Here is a 13433-nt window from a genome sequence, read left to right on the forward strand (position 1 = left end):
GTCAGGTGCAGGAGAAACAGTTTGTGGTCTTAGCTTCAACACGCCTGTCCCAATGCCCAAGCCCAAGGGGTTTCTCCTAGACAGCAACTCCCCTGCTTCTAGAGCAGGCATGGGTCACAGCTATTACCGTCCCTGCTGCTGAGGCAGCCCCCAGCCCCACGACTGGGTTGGCTGGAAAAATCCTTGCAGCAAAGACAGGTGCCTGAGATGGATTCTCTGAGCCTAGCTCCATGGCTCTGGTTCGCAGAGATTTCTGTGAACTTTTTATCCACTTTGGGCCCATGGGGGCAGAGGTTGCACCTCCTTGAATCTTGGGTATGAAGGAGATGGAAAACCCCAGGAGGGACCCAGCTGAGAAGGCAGAGACTCCCCACCTTGAGTATGCTTCCGCCTCCTGCTCTAGATCTCTCTCTGCCCTCCAGACCTGGCCTCACTCACAATCCAGACCTGCAGGCTCGCTCAGTACCCCCAGAAAGCCATGCCGCCCCGACCCGTAACAAACCCGCCCATGCTGGGAGCGCCCAGAGAAACCTGTTACAGCTTGATCTCTGGCTAGCTCCTTTTTAACCCTCGCCCAGCCATTGACCTTGCCCAATGCGGCGAAGGTAGTTACGCCTGCACCAATGCAGAGCATGGCCCCTGATACTCACATCCTTGCTCCTTAGCAGAGAGCCAGCTATGAGCACGAAGGGTCCCTTTCCCCAGCTGCACAGCCCTTTGCTATCATCCACCCCGGCAGGGTAGCTGAGCTTGCTTGCTGCTAGCAGCGCATCTAACAGTTCTGCACTTCCCGGTCCCCAGCAGCATCTGATCCTCCCCCACGGAAACAGATTGAAGCCGGTTTCCTCTTTGCTATTCAAGGGACAGAGCCATCCAGGAGCCAGAGGCCTAACATGCAGAACCAGGGAATCCTCTCCCCTCACACAGAGCACTGTAGCAAGGCGAGACCCACCGCTGTGGCATCTCCTGCTGGTTACACTGGGAATTAGCTCTTCCAGCTCCAGAGCGCCTGCTGCTGGCCAGTCTCTCTCCTGCTGTCACTACTTGTCTTACCACTGGCATCAGTGTAGGCCCCTTGTCCCCCCTGGCCTGCAGTGCCCCTTCTCTGGAGTACTCCCCCACAGCAGTGCCCCCACACTCAGGGTCCTCCCAAGGAACCCCAATCCCACCTCACCACACCAACCCACTGCCAGTCTTCATCTAGCCCCATCCCTCAGGGGCAAACTGCAGTCTGAACTGGCCACTCATCATCAGCAAAGGGGTTAAACCAGCTGCCCCTGCCCCTGCCCCTGCCCCTGCCCCTGCCCCTGCCCCTGCCCCTGCCCCTGCCCCTGCCCCTGCCCCTGCCCCTGCCCCTGCCCCTGCCCCTGCCAAAGAGAGACTACCTACCTTCTGGCCCTGCAGCCCTTTTATAGGGCCCAGCCTGGCCCTGATTGGCTGCCTCCCAGCCTTCTCTGATTGGCTGTCAGCCCCAGCCCTCCCCAAGGGCTGGCTTTTAACCCCTTCTGAGCCAGAGCAGGGTGACCATCCCGCTACAAGCACCCACTGCATCTTATCCAGCCCTGCTTATATGCAAATACTATTGAAGCCATATAGCAGAGCGCAAGGAGCGTGAGACCAGGACGGAGGAGACCAGGATTTATTCCTAGGTCTGCCACTCCTCTGCTGGGCAAGTCACATTACCGCTCTGTGCCTCAGTTTCCCCATCTGTAAAATAGTGATGGTGCCCCCCCTTTGCAAAGTGCTCTGGGATCTACTGAGGGCAGGAGCTAGGTATTGTTATTGTTGTTCCCAGGATGTGTTCAGTTTGTTATTATTGTCAGCTTCATGGTAGGACCTGTCCCCCTTTCACACTTGGATCAGGTGTATTAGGGTGGGGTGGGTCATGATAAGGATACCAAATATTTGGCTTTTGACACAGTTCATCAGGCTTTTTAACATCGAGTGCCTTTAACTGCATTTGAAGCGGTTTATGCCGTGTGTGTGTGTAGCTTTGTAAACGGCATTGTTATTTCTGGGTTTGGTATTAAAGGGAAAGATCCAAAAATGAATGGGACATAAATATATTGGAGGCGATGGCATGCGCTAGAAATGCTTGTCTGTGAACGTCTGTCCCCTGACTGGGACGTCACTCAAACTGCTGATCCCCCCCCCCTTCCCTCCCGTTTCACAATTCAACAGTTCTGATAGTCACAAGCCAGGGCAGGTGACTTTCCCCAAAGGCCACGGTCGCTTGGACATTACCGTGTTGGGAGGTCTGCATTGCAATGTGCTTCCCCCACCCCCCAGCTCCTGCCCTCAAGGGCAGAGATCCCCCTACAGCTCCTTGGGAAGAGGCAGTACGCTCTGACCTGCTGCACGCTCACCACCAGGTAATAAACAGCAAGTGCGTGTGAGAGGGAGGCGAACTGGGGTCTAGTACCATCTCTGCCTCTCACGCTGGGGACCAGGGGAAGGGCTTTTCTTGCCATAGAGGGATGGGTGAGGTGCAGAGAGTGTGAAGTACAGGGATAGCTCCCTCCCTGCTTATTACACAGGAAGTCTCCTGTGGATCAGTGCATTTATTTCGGCTAGCATATCAAACCGTAGCGTGCCGTCCCCTACATAGCCCAGATTCCCACCTGCCCTGGGCAGGAAAGCCCTTTGCAGGAGCTCAGTGTTATTCAACGGAAGGCACTCTGCTGGGGATGGACTTTGACGGTCCCAGGGCCGTAAAACATACCTCACCGCTGTGCCAACAGGGAAAGAGAGCCCCTATCCCTTTCCCACTGCAGAGAGCTCAGAGGCCGAGATTTGCCCATCCAGACTCTGCGAGGAGCTCGGGAAGCCAGAGCATAGCAGCCTGGCCCCAAGGGGAGGCATCCCTGGTGCAGTTCTGTCTCCAGCACGTTGTTTGATGCGTGCCTAGATCCAGCCTTTAACATTTAGGAGGGAGAATGGGCTCTAACCCATCACAGGGTACAGCTATCAGCGCCCGACTCCCCCAGGGAAGGGGACATCTCCAGGTGACTCTGGGGAAGGCGCTTGTCGTACATGGACCATAGAGCCCACTGCCTGAGTGACTAGACCTAAGGAGATGTTCCCAGCTGTGCCCTGCAGCAGCACAGACAGCCGGAGCTTGCCCAGCGGGCTTTCCTGTGAGACTGAGCTGCAATGGGTGATCCAGTGGATAAAGGTGGGTGGGGGGGGGCATCCAGAGCTAAGGGTCCTCCTGAGAAGCCCTCCCACTGAGGCACTTCCATCTCCAAAGTCTTTTGTAACCTGAGCCTTAAAAAGTAAATAATCTGCTGAGGTTAGTCCTGATGAAATCTGCTGAGCTCAGAGCCCTGGAGCCCAGAGAGTGCTCTACTTCTCCACAGGAAAAGATACATCACAGGTAACACACCGGCTAATACAGCTACAGCACGGGTAACACACTGGCTAAGTGTCATGACCGATGGCTGGTCCACATGGAGGATGGCCTGCTACTGCTACCAGCTGATGGAGTTACTCCTTGAGCTCAAGTGGCAGAAGCCTGTACTGTGGTAGTGAAGGTCCGGGATTTTATCCCTTGTGGAAGAGCATACTCACGGCTGGTGCCCCTCCTCCTGGCTGGGCGCGGCATAGCAGCTGCTCTTTCCATTCTAGCGTCCCGCTGATGGTTGCTGTCATCCCACGGTAGTCTGCCTCTTCTAGGGACTCAGCCCTCCAGCCAGGCTGTGATTTAGTTCTACCCCTTCCAAGGTCACAAAGTCCAAAACATGCGTCCAATGTCCCTACCTCTGGTCTTTGGACCCAACTCTGGGCCCCATGGCCATTTCACCCCTTTGGTCAGAGCGTTCAGTGGTCCTTATCCCGCTCTCTGGCCCCATGTAGGGGAACCCAGGCCCTCCCACTACACTAGGTCTCAGTCCAGCAGCCACAGTCTGCTCTGCCAGTATCCTTGCTGCCGCCTCCCTGGACCTCTTCCTACCCGCAGCCTCTATAGTTCAGCCTTCTCTCAGGGCCCGGGCTCTTCCCTGGAATCCCCCAGTAAATCCCAAGGCAAAGGTACAAACTCTACCCAACTTCAGCCCTCCTCCGGCTTGACCTTTCATCCCTCTTACGTTTCCCTTGCTGTCCTCCACTGAACACCTCCCACGGCTCTCTCCCCGGAAGTCCAGGTCCTGGCCTTTTATCAGAGCTCTCCCCTAGCCTTCTGTATACAGGAGCAGATCCCAGGGCCAACTCTCCCCTAGACATCCTCCTTCACCCTCCCAGTCTCTCCACTCTCTAGTCAGGTTGCTCCCTGGAGTCCCCTTTTGCTTTGTACCAACCACCCAGCTCCTCCCCAGCTGGGTTTAGCCTTAATTGGGCCTGGCCCAGCCCCCAAGTGCAGCCAGGTGAGCAAATTGGCCTCGCTTACTCCCATTAACTCTTTCAGAAACAGGATGGTGTGTACCGGGGATTGTCATAGGTGCACATCAAAAGGGTGAGGCGGTTATTCAGCCACCTGGCCCAGGCAGCTCTGGGCCTCCTTGCTTCAGCTGCCCACTAGGGCCACATTTTCAGTGATGTGGACACTTGCCCACTAGAGACTGGATGAGGAGCGCTAATTTACTGCATGTAAGCCACCAGGCAGTCACTAGATGGGGGTAACTTTCAGTCACTGCAAAGAAGATCTGGGTTTGAACCTGGGGCCCAGGGGAGTCCCTGGAGATGTCATAACAAATTGTTAGCCCCTGTCAATGGGGCAGAAATACGTCTCTGGGCTGGCCAGGTCTCCTGATCCAGGTGCTTGGTTTGGAAGGCCCCTGTCTCACTAGTTGGACATGACCCCTAGAAGATGGTGTGATGCTTACACAAATTCCCCCTAGCCTCTACCCCCTCATAAAAAAGCCAGGCGGCCTGGGGTATAGAGTCCCCATGACTTCTGGGATGAGAGTTTTCCCAGGCCAGCCCACAGGCAGAAAAGGCTTCTGAAGAGACAAGCAGATAGTGAATGCATCCAGCCTACATTTAAGTCCACTAATTAGGGGAAGCCAATTTTTACTGCAGGCCTTCTATCAGCAGAGGGAAATTCCACAGAGAGCCTGTAGGCTTTACTTCATGGCGGTTTCATTCACCGCCTTGGGGCCTTGGATTGACACTGAACATGTCTCATAAGTGCAGTACCTTTTCCTGTCTCCATGTAGTAATTAGTGAACATCTCTCCATCTTGGACCCCCATGACAACAGTATCTGAGCACCTCACAACCCCAGGGAGGTAGGGCAAGGCTATTGTCCCCATTGTACAGATGGGGAACTGAGGCACAGATAGGCTAAGAAACAAACTGAAGGTGACACAGGATGTCTGTGGCAGAGCAGCAACTTGTACCCACATCTCCCAAGTCCCAGGCTAGCAACCTAGCCACTAGATCATGCTGCTATCCCCTTCTCCGGAATGGCATGAATCCACATGACTCTGTTCAGGGCTAAGCCCAATGCCGGAATAGCCGGGGATGGAAAGAAATCCAGGCTGCTGATGCAGTGACAGAGCTGGGTGTGTGGATCCATTGTGGGGGCAGCAGGGTATACTGCAAGACAGGACTTAGGCACATGGGCAGGTGTCTGTGTGACTTGAACAATTTATGACCGTGCTATGTCTGGCATTACCCAAAGCACTGAGTTCCATGCTTTCCCAAGCGCTAACAGCCACCAAACTTATTGTTTCAGAAGTCCTATCAAATAGACTATTGCAGTCTGCAGCGCTGGGATCTTGGCATCAGTAAAGCCAGCACTTCCTATTGCTTTATTGCTGTGAATGCATATAAAACATTATCATAATTCATTAAAAACGGGCTTTATTTGCCATACCATTGTCATTCCATGCAGTGTTTTACAGCATGAATACTACAACTGCGGTGGGCAATTGTGGAATATTTTTACAGATCTCTGTGATTCTAGCCTTCCACTTATATAGCACCGGAAAGCCAAAGCACCTCAAAAGCAGGTATGATCTATTGGGGCCACTACCTAAAACCAAGCAGCTGTTTAGCCGGTCACAGTAACACTGCAGGGCACAAAGTGAAAGATTCTCTTTTATACCTGCAATTGGATGGGGAGGTTAGGGTTTATTGACGTGAGTGCCAAAACTCCCATAGATTTCAAGGGTGCAGGGAGGTAGAAGCTATACGACAGATTTGGAGAGTCTTCTTGTTCTGGGCCTCTGTTTTCCGTCTCATATGAAATAAGGCACCTCCAGTAGCAAAGTGCCCCCCCGGACTCAGAGGGGAGAGGCCCAAGCTGGGTGACTGCCAGATTTTCCATTTTGTGGGAAATTCCGTGAGTTTGAAAGAAATTCAATTCCAAAATGTAAGGAAAGAAAATAAAAATTGGAATTTCCTGTGAAATTAAGTTCTGAAAAAAGAAATAATCTTGGCTTGATTGAGATGTTTCCATAAAATCAAAATGTTTTGTCCCAATTTCTACTTTTAAAAAAAATATGATATAATGTTAAAGATTGAAACAAAAAGTCATTTCAAAATGGAAAATTGGAATGTTCCACCCGGAAAAGGTCGAAATGTTTGGGACGTTCCGTTCTGATTTTTTTTAAAATGAAATTTGATCCAAACGGGCGTTTCTGTAACGTTTCATTTTAACGTGAATCAGCATTTTCCAAAGTAATAAAACTTTCATCAGAAAATTTTCAGCCAGCTCTAAAGAGAGCCCCCTCTGCCCCATGCTGGTGCCCTCTGGTTAACGCCCATCTTCATGCCAACCTTGCTGAGCTGGTCTGCTGGAGGCATGTCTCACCTATCCTAGAAACAGCTGTTCTTCATTATATAGATCCGTAAGGCTAAATTGTGGCGTTGAGGCCACGTTCCAACCCAGAACTGGGTACATTCCAGATAGTGAGTGAGTGAATGGCACATATAGTTTGCCAACTGTTCCTTTGGGAAGAAAGGCCAGTGTAAGCCATGACTTTTCCATTTATATGTTAAAAAAAATTACTTTTATCTAGGACGGTCTTGTGGTGTTGCTCCCCCCTGCGCTCCTTCTCCCAGAAAATGGACAGAATTCCTTATTATCTGTAAAGCAGACCGTTTCCTGTGGTTCCTGATGGGCTTTAACCTGGTGCTTTTGTCTGGAACGTGTGCAGTATGTGCCCATAGGCTACCCACTGCCTGTTGACTCAAAATGAAAGCTAATAAATATATATATAAATCCAGAGGCCAAGGATTTCAAAATTGATTTTGGGTGTCAGTTTTTCAGAGGGCAGGTGATCAGCATTTTTAAAAACCAGGCCTCTTTAAGGTTTCTTGCATTGGGCACCCAAAATGACTAGTTACTTTTGGTTCTGAGCTTTAGTTCTTTCTAGTCCTCATTTGGGGCTTGATCCGGCAACCAAATAAGCATGTGTGTAATTGACTCACGTGAGCAGTGTCATTGAGGTCAGTGGGTAAAATTGTTCACCGTATTAAGTATTTGCAGGGTCTGTCCCTTAGTGACAGACTTCTGCCCTGATTTTTTCATGTACCGCATTTAAAAAAAAACCACACCACAGGATGCTGAATTCTTTATTTAGTTTTCCCACTCTGAGATTGCATGGGTAGCAAAACCCTCTGGGAAGGAAAGGACAGAGAGAGGGAAATGACAAACCATAAGGCTTATGCTGCCTTTCCACCAATGTTGCACTTTAACTGTACTTTCTTTTGCTCTGGTTTAGCTGTACAGCTCAGCTGCGTATCTGAGTTCTGGGAGGAACTGATTGGACTGGGGGAGCTGCGGGGGAAAGGAAGTTTTTTAGGATAGCAGGTGTTCTGGTTCCTACTAACATGCTAGCTAACTGTGGAGTAACCTTCTCTCGATTGCTAGTCCACATGGAGGATAAGATCTGCTACTACCTGAAGGGATAACTTCTTTAGCCCACCTGGTAGTGGCTGGTGCTTTTGGTGCCAGGTTCTCTCCTTGCTGATGGTGGTAGGGCCTGGCTTTCACGGACGCATTGCTAAGAGCTGGAGAGAGCCTTTCTACTCAACCCCCTCCTTTGCTTCCAGGCATAATTTTCTTGAAATACGATGATTTGGGCTGAAACGTTTCATGCTTGGCTTCGGGCCAGAAGTGAAGAGGGTTTGGAGCTAAGTGCTGCTTCGGCAGAGTCCCATTTGAGAAATTGCCAGAAGCGAGGGGAGGAGGAGGCAGAGGATGAAGAGAAGAGGCAGGGGGCAGGGACTCGAGCATCTAAAAGTCAGAGTGGGGCCGTACAGCCATGACTAAAGTGAGGTAGCCTGGACAAGGTGGGACAGAAATCCAAGTGCATGGCCAAGAAAGACAAAAGCTGCTTAGCACAGGGTGTGAGGACAGACCCCCTGAGCCAAGCGGTTGGAAAGGCTGATTCTCAGCCTCAATAGCCAAGAGTGTTTTGGGGAAGGTTAAAATGTCATTCCCCCCCCCCCCACCCGCCCCACAGCAGTTTGGAGCTCAGGGGCTCTGCCGCTCAGACAATGGGGGTACCCCACAGCTCCCAACTGCCCACTGCGGGCTGAAGTCACAGAGGTCTCTGGACGTCATGGATTCCGTGACTTCCGTGACCTCTGTGACAAAATCGTGGTCTTATTCATCATCCACTCACGCGCTCTCTGTATGACTGTAACAGGTGCGCAAAGGCAAGTCAGGCCCTGTGGCTAAGGTAGAACCCAGAGCAACCTGGGATGGGACATGCCTGGAAGGTCCGTTGCTGCTGACCCGCCTTAGCCCTAGAGCTTGGACTAGTGGTGGGAGCCCAGGCGAGGCAGATGCTCCAAGGGTGAAAGTGGAGTGAGCCTGGCGTGTGAGGGTCCGTGTGATGTTGTTGCCTCTGGTTGCGTAAGACAGACCTAAATGGGAGGTGAAATGCGATTGCCAAGGATTATAAGGGAATGGCTCAAGCTGCTTGGTTCTTGTTTCTAAAAGGGGCTCTAAATCCTTTGTTGTTTTCTTCGTGCGTTGGATTAGAAAGCTCCAGTCGAGCGGGGTGGGTGAGCAGCGCTCAGGCCTGCCTACTTGGAGGCTTTTGCTGCTCGAGTGTTTGCACAGAGCAGGCCTTCAGCTGCAGGAAGCTGGGTTCAAAGCCTGTCTGCATGGTTAAAAGGGAAAAGAGGGCAAGGGTAACAGGGAAATCCAGTGCCTGAAGAATAATGGAGGGTGGAAACTCATCTGGCCACCTGCCCTCGAGGCCTGTGAAATCTCAGTCCCCGGAAGAGCCCCTCTTTGCCGAGCAACCACTTCCCACAATGGCAGAATTTTAGCAGCCCTTTTGGCTACTGCCGTTACCAGATTTTACTGTGTTTAGGTGAGTTCTTTCAGGTGATCAGGGCAGATTTGGGGTATATGACAGGGACACCCCCCCTCCCCGCCAGGACTGACACCAGGATAACTTCGGTTGCCCTCCTGATGTCACTATGAACTGGGCTATGAGCTTTCTGAAGGCTCTGGAATACCCAGTCTCACTTGGGACCTGCTCCAAAGCCTATTGAAGTCAATGGGTGTCTTTCCATTGGTTAGAAGGGACCGCAAGGGTCATGCTGTCTAACCCCCTCCCAAGATGTAGGATTTGTTGTGACGAAACCATCCAAGGCAGCTGGCTATCCAGCCTCCTCTTGGAAACCTCCAGTGAAGGAGTTTCCACAACCTCCCTAGGTGTCTGTGCCATTGTCCTACTGTTCTTATAGTTGGGAAGTTTTTCCTGAGATTTAATCTAGATCTGATCTGCTGTAGTTTGAACCCACTGCCGCTTGTCCTGCCCTCTGGGGAAAGAGAGAACAACATTGTTTTTATGGCAGCCTTTCAAGTGTTTGAAGAAGGACCTGATCCAAAGCTCACAGTGAACTTCTGGGCATGACGCACAACCCATCCATTCTCACAGATCAAATCCCCGCAGCTACCCTGCTCCAGCCTTTCCCCGTACAGCCCCCGCGCTAATGGAATGGACGCTCCCCTCTTGCTGCCTCAGACTACAGCTGGTCAGAAAAATTCAGACAAGACACTTTTTCTGGAAGGGGGGATGAATTCTGATTTGTCAGAATCGAAATGTGTCCTGGAGATGGTTTGATTTCGATGAAGTTCTGATGGAGCCCAGCCTCCAGGGAGGTTTCCATTGGACACTGCCTGGTTTCCTGCCAGGTTACCTGCCTGGCTCCTCAGCAGCCCATCTGGCAGGCCAGGGAGCTGGCAGCTTGGCAAATCCTGATTCCCAAGCTCCAATGCACACAGCTCCATGGCAGTCGGGGCTTCCATGTTCCCTGGCTCTGGGTGCAGCCCATCAGGTCAAAGTCAGGGAGAACAAGGGCTCTGCAGCTTAGTGGACTACCTTGGAGCTGGGCTCCTCCAGCATCCACAGCTCCGTGGCTCCATTTCCTTTATGGGAGAATTTCAAACTTTTTTGTTTCGGTCCAAATCAGAACCAAACCCGATTTCGCAATATCAAAATGAAATGGGATGATCTTTCTCTGCCCAGCTCTACCTGAGACTGCAAAGCTGCTCAGGGTGGGGGGGGGGGCAGTGGTGTCTCTCTATTACAATAGTCCCCTATCCCTTTCCTCTCTCTCCTGCTGTCTCGGTCAGGCTGCTTGTCCTGCTGACTTGGCATGTCCCGCAGCAGCATCTTTGTGTTCCCACAGTTTCGGAATAAATGACACTAACACTGTCCCAAGGAAAGGAGCACAACTCAAGTGCTACTCATTCTCCCCTTGGGCAGGATGGATGCAGATGCCCAGAGTGCGCGAACGGCCCCGATACAGGCTGCCTCTGGAATTGCCGTGAGCCATCTCTTACCCTCGTGACTGATCCCAGACACAGCAGTTAGAGGTCACAGCCTGGTTCAGAAGTGGTTGTAGCTCAGATGGTGTAAGAAAGTCTCCAGCAGGGAATTCACCCCGTCTTCCGGCCCTTCCACTTGTCATTCACACAGACCCACCCACTGACAAGCAAATGCCATCCCCTTAGACACCACCTCTGGGTGGGAAGCACTTTAGAGGCAGTATCAGCCACTGACCAGAGCACTGGAGTGGGACTCAGGAGACCTGGCTTCTATTCCCAACTCTGATACTAGCCTGCTGGATGACCTTGGGCAAGTCCACTTCCATGCCTCAGTTTCCCTACCTGAAAATTGGGGATAATGGTACTGACCTCTTCTGTGAAGTGCTTTGAGATCTGTAGATGAAAAAGCTGGGTATTATTGTTATTATTATTCCCTGCATGCAAGCAGAGTATTGATCAGTAGTCGCAGTGCAGACCAACCGGCGCTGTTGCGGCCAAGGAGGATGAAGCTAGGGGAGTAACAGGGGCCAGAGCCCAGGACCCTCGGAAAGCTGGTGTGAACTAACATCCACCTTTTCTGTTCCTTTTGCAGAGATCATGCATGACGTCATCAGGAAGGTGAAGAAGAAGGGCGAGTGGAAAGTAAGTGGGGGACAACAGAGAGAGGTGGAAGGGGGCAGGCAGCAATATGGAGGAAGGGCTTGGAAGCAGCCTGGGAGTTGCTGGCCCAGTGCAGGGCAATGCGGCACGCTGGACGGATGCTAAAATTGCCAAACACGATGAGTAACGTGTAGCACCAGCCCTGCTAGGGATTCTGCTCCGGCTCTGTGCATCCCTCCTTTCAGTGCTGGCCAGGGGGCTGCGCTGCGGTCAGTTTGACATATGAGGACAGGGAGTCCAAAAGAAAATGGCTGAGGAAAAGAAAAAGCCGTCTCCTGTCCCGTTTGCCAAACAAAGGCCAGAACTAGCAGAGGGTGCTGCAGGGCATGGCGGTGGGCCATTGGCAGAGGTCTGTGGCAACCCAGAGCTGGTGGTTAGAGCTCTAGGGGAAGCTGCATGGCGGCACTGAGATGCACCGGCAGAGCAGCATGGCAGAGGCCTGCGTGTGGGCCCCTTCGCTATGCCAGGCCCAGTCAGGGTCACTTTACTGTCCGAAGCACCGAATTACACCAGGTGCATCCTAACGCCTGATCCCCCCATGGCTCAATCACTGTGTTCCTGCTCACTCAGTCTCTCTCCTGCTCCAGGTGCTGGTGGTGGATCAGCTCAGCATGCGCATGCTCTCTTCCTGCTGTAAAATGACTGACATCATGACGGAGGGGATAACAAGTGAGTCCCGTGCCCCCTGACACTCCCTTTCTGCTCCTTAGATTCCAGCTTCACCACCAAAGTCGGCTGGCACTGGGAGGCAGGTGATCAGGAGGAGTTGGGAGACCAGCATCTTCCCATGGCAGCTTGCCTCACTCCATCCATTGCTCCCATTTTGTTCTGAATCAGCTGCAGTACTTCAATCTGTCCGTCTCTCCTGGACAGGGCTTTGCCACTGGGCCTACATCTCTCTCTTAGCCCCAGTCACACTGAAAATGTTCCCATACAGCTAGTGAGTTTCGAGCTTCATTTCTTCCCCAGATGGCCACTATGCCCCTGAATAGATCCACTGGGCTGACTATGCCAGTGTGACCCCTTAAACCCAGGAGGCAAATGGACTGTGAGTCTCTCTCCCACTGAACTATTGTTACTAAGGATATCTGTATGGCAATATTGACGTCATTCCCACAGGGAGCTGCAGTATTCCGTGGTAACCCACTCGGTTGTATGTCAAAGTCTCAGTGTTTGTGGTGAGATTTTTCACACACTTCCCTGAATGACTCACCCGGCTGGGATAGCACGAGGAGCTTGTCTCTTGGTGGTATTTCAGTCCCTGGTTGCTGGAAATACCACACATAGACCTGACGTCATTGTACTTCAGCCCCATAAATAGCTCTCGGTGGAATTTACAAAGCCAGCAGAAAAAAATGTAAAACACAGCTATGGAGCCATTCAATTGACTGGCGTTTGACCGAAGGATGCTGGTTTTTATGGCATTTGCCCCAGCACACAGCGCTATTGCAACGTGACAAACATTGGATCTGGGGCCTGATTTTCCTCTCCCAGCAAGTTTACACCAGGGGTAACTCCACTGACTTCAGCCTGGGTGGGTCCTGCTTTACACCAGGGCAAGTGAAAGCAGAACCAGAACTTCAGGGTGCGGGTGATGGCAAGAAGCTGTCGGAGCAAGGGGAACTCCCAGTAAAACAAAGATCCTGTTATGGGAGTGCCCCCAGAATAGCGACCAGAGAAGGCTCAGTACGTTCTGAACAGCACAGATTGGAAGCCAGTTGGTGCAGAGACTGCCCCTTCATTCTGTGCACGTACAGCGCCTAGCGCAAAGAGGCTCTGACCTCTAGCAGAGGCTTCTAGGCAGGAGGGCAATGGAAATAATAATTGATAATAATGAAAGGCCAAATCCCATAGGCCTTACTGGGCCCATTGAGGCTAATGGAAATTTTGTCCAAGAAAGGACAAAGTAAGTTATGACCTTCAAGGTATACTGATAGATCCACCAGAGTTCCTGGGGGATGTGGGGTGGGAAGCTCTAGATTGGGGGAGGGGTAGTTTTTTGGGGGGGCTGCAAAAGTCTTCCAAGCAGATTCTTT

At 51.9% G+C, this 13433-nt stretch overlaps 1 protein-coding gene across 2 annotated transcripts in view; it reads left to right on the forward strand.

The window, feature by feature from the left end:
- STXBP1 (syntaxin binding protein 1) overlaps positions 1 to 13433 on the forward strand; it is a 66467-nt gene that overhangs the window by 15700 nt on the left and 37334 nt on the right. For both annotated transcript variants that reach the window (XM_084649801.1, XM_084649802.1), the window contains exons 2-3: positions 11330 to 11379; positions 11985 to 12066. In XM_084649801.1, coding sequence (XP_084505927.1) covers positions 11330 to 11379; positions 11985 to 12066 — 132 coding nt within the window. The remainder of the gene's footprint in view (positions 1 to 11329; positions 11380 to 11984; positions 12067 to 13433) is intronic.

The sequence above is a fragment of the Lepidochelys olivacea genome (assembly GCF_965140295.1).
Source record: "Lepidochelys olivacea isolate rLepOli2 genome assembly, chromosome: 16".
NCBI lineage: Eukaryota > Metazoa > Chordata > Testudines > Cheloniidae > Lepidochelys > Lepidochelys olivacea.